The sequence below is a fragment of the Scomber scombrus genome, chromosome 15 (genome assembly GCF_963691925.1).
Source record: "Scomber scombrus chromosome 15, fScoSco1.1, whole genome shotgun sequence".
In the NCBI taxonomy this organism is placed as follows: Eukaryota; Metazoa; Chordata; class Actinopteri; order Scombriformes; family Scombridae; genus Scomber; species Scomber scombrus.
Genome location: NC_084984.1, coordinates 22,152,216 through 22,165,825, shown reverse-complemented (window position 1 = coordinate 22,165,825; position 13,610 = coordinate 22,152,216). Strand labels below are relative to the sequence as shown.

Sequence of the window (13,610 nt, the reverse complement as noted above, 5' to 3'; positions counted from 1 at the left end):
CCTATTATAGAGAACTGTGCATAAACCTGGATTTGTTGTTTGCTGGAACGGAGAGTATTGGCACTGTATCAACGACTTCAGAATTGTTTGTTGGCCTTTTCTGGGGATGTTCAAATGGGTGAGACCTGGACTGATGATTAGATTTGTTTCAATAATGTTTTGAAGTGGATAGCTAAAGTGGTAATATCCTGTTGTTTGTTGTATGTTTCTCTGCCTTTTTGAATGTTCACACTAAAGCAACACTCTACTTACAGCCCTAAGTTCATACCTTTATGAATGGGTTAGGATTTCTTTTCTGTTGATAATCATCCTGTGACTGCTCAAATTTATTTTGCAAGCTTGAGAGAGAATTCCTGAATAGTCTAAATAGTTGAAGTAGTGAATATTGCAAAAAACATTTAAAACATTATGGATGAGACTTGCACGTTTTGCATAAAAGTTTTCGTCAAGGTGTTCAAGTGCAAACATTCCTTAAAGCAAATTTACACTTCTGCGTTGAGGGGATACACTATATTATCGCTGCAGCTAACAATCATTTTCATGATCAATTCAAGTCTTTTAAATGTCAGAAAAGGGTAAAAGAAAATGTCAATTACTGCTTCTAAAGCCCAAGATGAAACATAACATGTCTTGTTTTGTCTTGACCAATAGTCCATAATCCAAATATATTCCATTCATATCATAGAGGACTAAAGAAACCAACAAATATTAACATTTTAGAAGCTTTAACAAGAGAATTGTATTATTTTTTAAATAATGATTAAAACAATATATCAGTTAACTAAATAGTTGGTAATTAATAACAGTCAACTAATTGATTCATTTTTGCAGCTCTACACTGTATGTATGGCAGCTATTTGTAGCTCCAAGGTTTCCTTGATGTGATATCAGTTCCTTGAGTGTCAAGTATGTGAAGCTCACTGTTACTCTGTATCACAACACATTTACTGTTAGGAATATAATTAAAGTGCAATGCAATTTAATACAATACATGTATTTAGTGACATAGGTTGAAAGAAATCTATTGCTAGTAGCTAAGTATAAATCAAAACCTAAACATGTCACCATGCCAAAGGCACTCTTCTTCTCCACAGAGTCCCCTTAAACTTTTCAGTAAAATTAAAGTTTTGACAGATCAAACAGGTTTCTGGCGGACTGGTCCTTGGCTGGTATAGTCTTGTATATGTTTACAGGGGTAAGTGTTAGTGAGTGTAATTTCCTATTTGTGTGGAAGATGTTGCGCCCAAAAGACAGAAGTACTAAAAATGTAGTCAACCATCCTCTCAAAAACACATTTCTTCAGAGCGTGATAAATAAGCAATTACATGCTGTACAGCCATGACTTCAGTCGTCTGGGCTTTTGCATAATGTGCAGTATGTTTGCTCAGTGAGCCTGTGCTGTCTACAGTATAATGTATACAGTCTAACTCTCTGCTGCAGAACATCGCACAACACAGAGTGTACCTGTTTTAAAGCCACTCAGTGAAAAGCAACATATAATTAAAAGTATACCATCTTGGTGGTGCAGTGAACTGTTTACTTAGAGATGGGAAATATAATAATGTTACCTAATCACTATTATTATCAGTGGACACTTTGCTACTTGCAGTCAGGACCACTTTAGTCAAAAGAAAACTTTAATTGCCATTTGAAGCAGTTATATTTGGCAGCATGGCTCTGTTGTTGGAGCTCCATGCCCTTCCATGTGCTTACATGGAAAGCCTAAGGCAGGGAGAGCAGCTGCAAAGACCCCAGGTACAGAACAGAGCAGGCAACAATGACAATAGCGATGACATTGTTTAAGTCAGATACAGCATGACCAACTGAATATGTAGAAATGGATCAGCTGAGCCGACAGCCAATTTGGGCTTTGAGATCAGCTGATGAAGGCTGGGTTTGTGAGCTGAGTTTAACTTTGTGGCCTATCGGAATTAAGGGGTCTCCTCTTTTTCTTTTGTTGTTGTCACAAATCATGCTTGTATATGTGCACAGCTGTGACTGAGATTTAAAGTGAGCTTAGTTCAGCAGATATATATAAAAACATCAACTGCACATACATCATTCTGTACAGTGGAGCTCAAACATTCAAGTAAGAATAGGCAAAACACATTTTTGAGTTGAGGGGATGTGTGTGTGGGGGGGGGGGCTTTAAAGATGTGTTTAATACATTGATTCTGTGTGAATTTATGCTCTGCACATGCTTTCATTTTTACCCTGCTGTTGCATAAGTTGCTCAGTTCATTTCTAAATTAAAACAACAGTGGGAGATCAAAGTGTCTCGTTAAGAGGCAAATCCCACGAAAAGAAGAAATGTCAGACAACCACACATTCACACAATGCACAATGAATGCAGAGTGATTTGCACAACAGTTCCAAAGGTAAATATTAAGTGGCTGATTCTACAAATAAATAACATTTAAAATATTTTTTTAAATGATTACTTTGGTTGCAAACATCATTCAACCTATTTGCTGTTATTCTAATTCAGTCAACTTCCATATACTCTCACTGCAGGGAATGCTCCTCTCCAGTCCAATGTATATGATTGGTCCCTGTGTCTGCTATCTATACATCACGCCACACTCTTTGTCTGACAGTCATTCGCTGTCTTTGTTCATCTCTAAGATCTACTCTCCCTTATGTCCATCTGCCACCTTGACCTGGGCGCGATAAGAGGAACCAGCTGACAAGCTCAGCTTTGTGATTCCATCTCTCTCTATCACCGCTCTTGCTAACTTGCCACTCTAATCTATTTAATCTACCCTTTTTTACACCCTGTTTCATTTCTCTTTCCCCTGTGCCTCTGTTTTGTTGGAGAGCGATTCAAATCATGTTCACTAACTGACCTCATGGCAAGATGTGCTGGAGCAACACTGAGTCGGTGTTGGAGATAGAGAGATGGGATGTGAGAAGGAGCTGAGGTTGAAATACACTGATGGCTGAGGTAGAATTAGAGAGATGCGTTATCTCTGTAATTAATATTTGAGCAATATAGTACATTACGTTTTTCAGCCCAGTAATAATGAGCATAAAACTGGAAGAAAAGTAAAATAAATGCAGCAGAATCAAATTGTATGACTTAAAAATGACTAATGTATACAAGAGATAAAACTACCACATCCAAAATATAATCATACATTAATGAAATGTTTATTTTCCATATGCTTTTCTACTGTTGGAATCTGTTTAAAGTCACTTAATTTTATGTTTGCATAAAGCAATAATACATTTACAGTCCTGCACAGTCAGCAGTTTTTTATTTCTTAAATGGATTTGTTACTACTACTGCTGCTACTATTAGTACTACTAATAATCATAATAATAACTTCACTAGCATCTTTCATACAAATATGTTCAGCTCAAGGTCCTTTACAACAAAAGAAATTGCATGCACCAAGTGCTTCACATGAAAATAAAACATTAAAAAAATGCAAAAAACAAAAAATCATTAATGAAACATAAGATGAACCCATAAATAAAAGAGATTAAGAGATAAAACCCACTTGATAGCATAAATAGAAATAAGATTTTCTTTAAAAGGTGAGAGTGCAATATATAGAACTTGTCCTTCAGCGGTTGTAATTTGAGATTTAATAAGCCAAAAAGGATTTTGCCCTGTGTACACAATCCATAAATCGGTGCCTTTGTCTCTGAAGCCATAAGCAAACAGAACCTCCTGTTTCCCAACAGACACAGACTCCCCACCTGTCTTGATAAACCAAAATAAGCATCTTTTAGCTTACCTCAGGTCATCTCTCCATTGGTTTAACCTCACTGTAGGTTCTATCTTTGTCGGATGATCTCAACATAGGTATTACTTTCAGTTAAGTCCTCAGCCAGCAGGTGGGCTGTCATGCTTTCCTTTTGCATGACGACAATTTATATCTGCGTCATTCGTCAAGGTCTCCATCCATCACTCGAAATCCTGTTCAAATTATTTTGTCCCTTCATGCTACCCAAGACTCTTTTCCTCACATGTAAAGAGGTCAATGTTAATTGGCACACTCGCATTAAAAGGGACAGGTTAAAATTATTGATCAATACCCATTATTCTGCCAGCACCTCATTCAACTCTCTGAGATCAATCTTAAATACGTTTAGTGTTTATCAAACATCAGAATTAACTGGTAATAGATTTTTTTTACCAAATCACCTTATCATGAATCTAAATATTCCAGTTATTACTCCTTATTCCACATTGTTCTCATTAGATTTAAGATATAATAATCTATATTTTTAGTAAAATACTCATCTGTTGAAGTCATAAAAGTGGCTATTGTAAAGTTGGTGGTTTTGTCCTTCAGAGAGAACAGCAGTTGTGGTCAGCCTAAATTCATGTCAGTTAAACTGCACTCCAATGTTTTTACAATGGAAAAAAGTAATGAAATGCCCACAGAAACTTATATAACCAGACAGCTGCTAAACAGACTACCCACACCACTCCACATTTTTTAATTAAGCTAAAAAGGAAATGCGGCTGCTTGCCACATACTGACCTGCTGTCCATCCTTGTTCTGAAAGACCACACGTCCATCTTTAGGAGAGTAAGCTGCAGTAGAGCCTTTATGTGTGTTTACTGTATGTGTTTTTTTCCCCCTTTTTTTTGTGGTCGATGTTATTCATGCAGCTCGTGTGTGACTCACATTTACACACAGTCTCTCTTGTGGCGTGTGAAATCTTAGTCAGTGGTTTGGTTTGATGTTTACAAGGCTGTACAACAGAAGGCTCTCTTGAGAATGAGTAGATCTTAAGACTCAAGAAGTCCTTCTCATCAGAGGTCTCTCTCTGTCTCTCCCTTAGCCTTTCCTTGAACTACTTTGTTCCCCCTATTTTTCTCTCTCCTGTCTTCTCTCACCTTTCTCGTGTCTATCCTGAGTGAGGTGGTTCGTAGGGTTAAGTTCTGACTTTATTTTGCTTTCGCACACATTTACTCACAGTCACCTTCCCCAACAGTAGGCAGTCCTGACAGTTAGATAGATGACGGAGCGTGGGATTCTTGACAGCGCAGAACAACAACCTTGCTCTGTGGTCACAAACACACAACACAATGACTTTCTAATAAACAAACCCAGGGCCAGATAGAAAGTTGACATTGGAAGATTCTGAAAAAGTCCAGATTATGTTCAATGACAAAGTACTTTAACATTACGTGCCAACATGTTTTATTCCATTCACTTTCAACCTCCACACTCTTATTTCCTGGCCTTAAAGGTTACTATATTGGCACTTAACGCTGGCAATGGACTGAAAGACTGCACTATCTCAATAACTATTAGATGAATTGCCATGAAATTTTGTTCCCTAGAAGATGAAGCCTACTGACTTCGATGATCCCCAGACTTTTCCTCTAGCGCCACCATGAGGCTGACATTTGTAGTTTTGGGTGAAATGTCTTAGAAACTGTTGAGCTGCCCAACAGCCTCAGCAGTACTCTTTGGGCCTGATTTACTAAAGGTTTGCGTGTGTAGAAACGTGTGCAAACATCACCTGCAGAAAATGTGCAAGCTGATCTACTAACGCAGCGCACTGAGGTTTGCTTCTTTCAACTGTGCAAGATAGTGTGCAAAATACAGGGAGGAGAAAATGCAAATATGTTATTTAGCACACGCATTGTGATTTAACAAACCTGAAGGTATTATTTCTGACGCTAACTGCGTCTATAAATAATACCTTTGAAGGGCAGGTACTGTATTAACTGGCTGCTCACTGCGCACAGATGACTTGTCACTGTGGAGAGGAGGAGACGGAGGCATAATGACAGGATAAGCACAGGACGGAGTTTTTCCACCTGTGTTAATAATTTCGGAGTGGAATATTTTTGGTTTTACTAACAGCATTGACTTTGTCACTCTTGCATATGTCGGGTTTTCTGGTAACATTTGTTTTTGTTATAACTCAATATATTTGTTAACCTCTTCCACTAGAACCTGATCACATTTCATTTTGTTCTTGCAGCTTTCTGCTCGTCCAAACTCTCCATAAGGAGAAAAAACCCTCATTTAAATTCTGCTGTCTCCACCCCGTTGCACCTGTTTTCATTTACGCAATTATTCTTCGTAGATCACCCGCAAAAAGCACGCAAACGGCACGTGCAATCTATTGCACTGTGCACGCAATTTAGTACACACTATTTTGGATCTTAGTAAATCAGGCCCTTTGTATAGTGATAATTAACAAATGGCTAACATGCTAAACTAAGAGGATGATTACAGTAAACATGAACTTGCTACACATCAACATAACAACAGCATGTTAGCATGCTTACATTAACATTTGACTCAAAGGACTCCGAGAGGTGCTAGCATGGTTGTTGACTCTTAATCTTTCATTCATCTAATGAATCCATTGCAGGGCATCAGGGCCAAAGTAAGTTTATTAATCTTAACTTGGGATATAAAGATATAGAGATAATTTTATTCAAACATACTGAATGCACACCTGCTAGTCTGAAGGGCAGGAGGAGAAGATCAATAACCAAGTGAGGCATTACTTTTTTTAAATAATTGTATTGGCACTTCTGCCTTAATTTAACTGGAAATAGCGTAGAACATTAATACACTTTTTTCTTGCTTAATTTAGGAGAAAAGAAGAATAGGCAGTTTTTGAAAACTGTTTGTACCAAAGATAATTTCTCCAATAAATGTGACACAAAACCTCTAAGTTAGTGAGCGAGTTGTTGTTTACTTGTTCATCGACTCATTTCTTTTTTGGTTCTGCTCTACAACTCTTGGACAAGAAATGTAAAGAATCTACACATTTTTATGCCGACACAGCACAGCAAGTGAAACTCGACAGCGCACTACAAAAGGAGATTTGATTGTTCAGACAACGCGTTCAGTTGCAGCACAGTCTTTATGTGTGTGTACTGTATGCGTTTTTTTCCTCTTTTTTTTTCTTCTTTTTTCTCAATACACGCTGCTCTTTTTGAGGTACAAGAATATGGGAATAGTGGAGTGTTAGACATAATTTTGTGCCCTCATGTCTGTGTCTGTGTGTCTTAATAATGCATGATTAAAGAAGACTGGGAGTCGCAGCCATCTGCGTCAGCCTCCTCATGCTGCAGTTAATCACAGATTTAGAGAGAGTAAACTCATACAGGCGGCTCCACTTCTTTCATTATACACTGCCATTTCTGCAGGAGAGCGAGGCGTTTGCCATCTCTTCACACTACCTTTCTCTTTTATCCTTTTTCTTTTGGAATTTATGTAATCTAATGTGGCCTTCAGTGTCATTCATTTTACTGTTCAACATTTTTTCCAAGGCACTGTGAGCATCAGCTGTACCTGACAGTGCCTAACACTTAGTCTGTGACTTAACAGATTCAGTGGTTTACACAAGCTGCCAATTGTTGCAATATAGTTTCTTACATATATGTTGTACATACCTCTGCATTTTTTGGTGTGTGTCTACCAATACATATACGGTACAAGTTACTACTATATAACAAAAACTGCCTTTTATTAGTCTTTCATTTTGAATTTCTGTGCTTTTATTAGAAGTTTGCGATCATCTTTAGTTTAATAGCTGCTGCAGAATAACTGCATTGAGTTCCTTATCTTTTATTGTTTTCTGTTTCTATTTTATTTTATTTAATCTCTACTTACTTAAGCTGATTATGTTCCTCCCATGTCTGAAAATACTCTAATGCATGTATTGTATGTGATTTATGTAAAGCACTGAATTGACTCAGTGTTTAAAAGGTGCACAACATATTGCTTTGCCTTTTGCTGCTTTAAGCAGAAACATGATGGTGATCTCTCTTGGAGATTTCTGCAACAACTGGTGTGTAGAACTTGATCAGTTATAGTCTGAAGGACCAGCACATCGTCATATTAGCTCATGCAACATTCTTTTTTTTTGCTGGACCATATTCAGAAAAAATAACAATAATAATAATAATTTGTCTATAGCAGCAGCAGGGCGGTGAAGTGAAATCGTCCATCTACCAAAGGGACTCAGTTCAAGTGTTAGTAAACTGGTCCTTGAGCATGAATCTATAGCAACTGCAGATATGTTATTCTGTAGCTGACCCTGTGTTCTGACTTCCCTGTGGACAAGGAGAAACTGACATGGAAATTTTACAACAGGGATCAATATTGCTTTATGTCATTGTTTCTTTTCTGTATATCTTGCCAAAACGTTCAGTTTGCTGACATATCATTCAGTTACTGGAAAGTGGACCGGGTGACTTTTGAACCTTAAAGTGCTTAGCTAGCTCAGCAATACCAGCCCCAGGACTACTGTACATGCCAACTGTATAAGACACTGTTAGACATCTCTCAGTTTTCATCAGTTTCTTACAACTAACACATTTTCCACTATTTCCTAATTTGTCCATCATTGTTTTTATATTCCATATATTTCTTTATTTGGCTGTCCTGAAACCCTTTTTAAGCCAGGTTATGACCACCTGGCTTGGATATTGAAACTAAAAGCACATCACTGATAGATAGTTTTATTAGTAAATGAAAAGTGGCTTGTCTTCCTCACGTTTATTAGGATATTAAAATATAAGGCAGTGTGTATAAATATAGGGAGTCTGTCCTAATGCAATAATGATGTGTCATTATGTGCGTGGCTTGTATATCTATCGTTTCCCCAGAACGTTACTTAAATACATTCTTGGAGGCGCATGTACAGTTGTTTACTGAACTGGTTTATTACTCACATGTTACAGTGCGAATCACATAAGATGTATTCATTTACACTAACCCCATGTCAAGTGTTGTCAGCTCCACTGATGATGACATAACCATGTTCAGACATTTTGTCACAGCCCCTCTTCAGTCAAAGTTGAAACAGATTCTTAGAAAAAAATATTTATGTATAAAACAAGACAAACAACAAAATAATCCAGCTATCAAATCTGCAAAGAGCAAGAAAATCTCAAAGAAAAAATCACTTTGGGCAACCAGAATGTAGGGAACTTATCATTTAAATCTTCTCTTAAACACTTTGGGATTTAAACCCAGATTTAAACAAATCTGTCTATGTCTATGAGTGGAGCAAACATATTAACACAAAGCAAAAACTCATACGGATTACAGATGCAATGCTGTAACTTTAAAAATCTGTTTCATTACTCATGGAAACAGCTTGGCCGATTTTATACTTGGGTTTCATTTTTATACATAGTCTGCAGTCATAGTTTGTCTCCTGCTGTAAGACACAGGCTTCCAGTAGAAAGTCAAGACAAAAATAGGAAGAGAACACAAATGGGATTTTATTGATTTTATTGACTTTTCATCATATATTCAGCCATTCTTAATTATTAAAACAAATGTGCCATTTTATTACTGTTATTTATTATTTAGATTTTTCTTAAACTGAAAATTATAAACCTCATTCAGTGAAGTTGTTATTCTGACAGGTTGCCCTCTGTGTGTCATACCTACATTTTCAAACTCCATTAATTGTTGTTCTTTCTCATCATCCCAGATGACACTTGAGGTCATCTGTATTCTGTGAACTTTCCCTGTTTGTTAAGCAAAACCAATGACAAGGGGGCAAATATCAGTCAAGAGTCAACTCTGTTCGAGCTAAAGTCAATTATTTAGTTAATGGAATTTTCCCAGTGTTGTCAATAGAGAACGGTTGCCTTGCTATCGATCTGTGTCCGTCATCTCTGATGAGTGCTGATCAAAAACCCATTAAAAGTCAGTGTTGTCTGGATGGCTATCAGATTATGGAGGGGCATAGCAGAGATAGATTGAGGACAGAGGGCACAAATGACAGAAAAAGCAGCAAGAGAAAAAGAGAGATATAAAGGGAAACAGCTAGAATCAATTAGAGCAAAGAAGAGGGCATAGTTGGCTGTAATTAAAGCTGATGATAATTGGCTCAAAATAAAACACATTTCCAGGAAACTAATGGATTTCATTATCAAATTGACACCGCTTCTATGAATAAAATACCCCATACAGTTACTATCTTTAGTATTACTAACAGAATAAATGATAGTACACAAGTTCCAAAACCCTTTTTTTTTTTTTTTTTAAACAAAAACTACTGTTTATGTTTATATTGAACAACCATTCAAAATGCAAAAGCCTATTGATTGCAATTTAACCAAGACAAAGTATGCAAGTCAATCCAGCAGTAATTACAATATGGAGATGAAACAGATGAGTATGCCCCTTTGACAGAACACATTTTAAAATGTCACAGTAGGAAAAATACAAGTGTAAATAATAGAATGAATGATGGTTGAGTGGAGACATTGATGTAATTCATAACATCAGTGCTTTCCCTACTATGACAGGTCAAAATATCTGCTATAAAAAAGGCTTATGGAGAGACAATATTTTAGATTCCTGTGTGCAGTCACACAGACCATGGGCTCTTTTTTCTTGACAAAAGAATTCAAGCATTGACACAAATCGGGCACAGTTTGGTGTAACATGGAAGAGGGATTGAATACTTTATTAGTAGGATGAATACAGAATCAGCCGGGCTTCAGTAATGACCAATCACATGAGCTCTTCTGATGCCCTTTAAAAGCTGCTTCAGGTAGAAGAGAGAGAGAGAGAGAGAGAGAGAGAGAGAGAGAGAGAGAGAGAGAGAGAGAGAGAGAGAGAGAGAGAGAGAGAGAGAGAGAGAGAGAGAGAGAGAGAGAGAGAGAGAGAGAGAGAGAGAGAGAGAGAGAGAGAGAGAGAGAGAGAGAGAGGAGAGAGAGAGAGAGAGAGAGAGAGAGAGGGGCTCACCACTGAGAGGCACCTGACACACAGCACCCCAAATATTAATCAAAACTTGCTTGCTGTCAATGGTTGACTGAACAGGCAGCATGCAGATAATGTTTTGATACATACCTGCAGTAGATGGAAAAAAAAATGCAAATTGAAACAGGCAAAACTTAATATGTATGAAAGTTGATTTGTAGTTTTGCTTTGGTTTGAATTGGTTTAAGTTTGTTTGTGTGCACCTCTCTCAACGAAAACCACAAAATTACCCTGCGTTTGTGATAAGAGGTGGTCTGAGCAGGGTTTTAAGGCAAACCCAATTTCATGCCAAAATGAGCACCAAAATAGCACTGCACAGACTAATCTAATTGAGTTTTTTGTTGTGTGTACAGTAATAGTGCCAGTTTAGGAAGTATGTGTACAAACTGTTGCATATAAACACAAAGATTTCACAGAACCTAAATACACAAACTCTATGTGTTTAACTACACAGTATCCACAGACAGCAAACATGAAACAGGTGTCAGATCTTCTCAGCAGCGTTGGGATACTTGGAGTCTTGAAATGCCTGGGATGACTCTTGAACTCTGTGTCTACTCTCTCCCCTCCAGGACTGGCTGAGCAAATTCGGCTACCTCCCACCCCCTGACCCGGTGACTGGCCAGCTTCAGACCAAGGAGGCCCTGACCAAGGCCATCAAAGCCATGCAGAAGTTTGGAGGGCTGAAGGAAACCGGAGTGTTAGGTATGTGGCTGTGTGCAATTGTGTTGAAAGGAAGGTATTATATGTGAGAGTGCATGCTTTAAACTGATGGATGGATGAATGAATGTGTGTGTGTGTGTGCATAAGTACAGTACGTGAGAGAGGGAGCTGTATTTTAATGTATCTAATGATTGAAGTCTGTGAAAAAGTAATTTTTAAATTCAATGATTTAGAAAAATTGTGTACTATATACAATTAGGTTTCATAATTGTGAAAAAAAAAAAAAAACAGCATTCTCTGCTCTGAAACGCTGAGCGCATGTCTGCTGAAGGTACTGAAAACACAGCCCAACTGAACACCCTCTTAGATAACATCGCTTATACCAAACTCCAACCACAAATAAAAACATGGACTATATTTTAAAAATAAAGTTAGGAGCCACTGTTTAATTCTGCATATATTTTTCACGCAAATGTGGCCTTGTAAATGTAACTTAAATGACTAGTTAACAAGCAATCCATCACCGATCATGTTACGCAGACAGTGGTCGGTGTCAGCCAGTGTCGGCCGCTGTCAGCACCGCATCCGTTCACTCTCCTTCCAGCCAAACAGCTGGTGCTGAAGCCGAAGCCGCTGGCGGCTCCACCCGTCAACAGATGCTTCAGCTGGGTTTAAAATAACTCCTTGAGTTCTAATGTTGACTGAAAACAGACCCATTCACCAGTAATAGCAGATTATCCAAAGTGAATCCCAGTTGTTCCTGATGAAAGTTTCTAAAACTACCCAGTGTAAAAATAGTAAGTATGAGTACATGCACTCTAGTGTTTATATAGTGGGGAAGGGGTCATGCTAGTAACCCCTCTAACTCATCGAACCTCAACTCCTCAATTCAGTACAATGTAGTTCACAGTCTTACTACATGTTTTCAGCAATTCTTTTCTAACATGTATAATGCGTTCAAACAGACACAGATTTAAATGTATTTATTGAGTGGCCCTGAGGGACAAAAGGTTATTAAACCTTACAATATAATGCAACATTATGTAATCCAAAACAACAAACACACAAACTATGGCATTAGAATTTGTCATTTAGTGGAATGGAACATAATTCTGAGTCTCAAGTCCAACCATTGACCATTTGAAAGAGAGCACTTCTATTGTATTTAATTGCCTTCAATTGCACAGATTACACATATCTGTACACACCATGAGATGCTTTATGAGGATGAATCACTGCTCTAGCACTCCATATGTGAGTGACAATGGTGGCATGTGTATTGAATAGTATACATTCTACTTTCTCTCTCATATACAGTATAATGTCATTACACACACTCACTCACACATGCACTCTGCGATGCTCTTCTACAAATAATCTTATTTTTTTTCATACTCACCACTTTTCCATCTCACATGACTATAGAGGTTAGAAAGTGTGCTTCTATGATTGCTGATGATATCTTAGAGAGCATGTATGATTAATGGCCTGAATGCCCTCCCATAATCTGCTGTATGCATATATGAGTAGTACAGTATGACTTACCGACGCTACTATTTTCATACAAATGTTGAACCATGGTGATGTTGGATCAGCTGTCATATATACTTTATGCAGTTTGTTTTATTGTTGAACAAAATCATTATCAATTCATTGTTAACTTACTTTGTTTTCCAGGTGTCAAAAAAATAAAGCATTAAAGTCATAATAATGTTGTTTATTGTGAAAACTCCCTCTTCTCCTCTTCTCTCCTCTCCTTTCCTCTGCAGACCAAGCCACGCTGAGCCTAATGAAAACACCCAGATGTTCTCTGCCAGATGTGTCTGAGGCTGAGGTAACAATGGGCCGCAGAAAACGAGGCCTGACTCCTCCGAACAAATGGAATAAGAGGCATCTGTCCTGGAGGTAGGGGACTGTGTTGAAAATGAAATGATCATTAGTTCAGATATGATCGGGGTTCCTGCTACGGTGCTTGGCAATGTTTATTGACAATGTGAAAATTACACACTGAATTTTTGATCAGTCATCCATCACATCTATAATAATGCTGAATGCTGTGACACACAGATTATGGACAATGGACTCGGAATGCGTTCCGATCCTGATTACATTGGTGTGTTTTTGGCAGTGAGAGGCATCTTGCTGTTGTTTGGCAACCACATAATGAGCTATGATTGTATGTACTAGCAGCTGCTGTACAGGCAGCTGCAAACACTGACACAAATACAC

General features: G+C 37.8%; 1 protein-coding gene across 1 annotated transcript in view; it reads left to right on the top strand.

Annotated features, from left to right (window-relative positions):
• The window catches only part of mmp17a (matrix metallopeptidase 17a), an 85,280-nt gene that overhangs the window by 32,852 nt on the left and 38,818 nt on the right, over window positions 1–13,610 (top strand). The window contains exons 2-3 of the mRNA XM_062434797.1: window positions 11,291–11,423; window positions 13,151–13,286. Coding sequence (XP_062290781.1) covers window positions 11,291–11,423; window positions 13,151–13,286 — 269 coding nt within the window. The remainder of the gene's footprint in view (window positions 1–11,290; window positions 11,424–13,150; window positions 13,287–13,610) is intronic.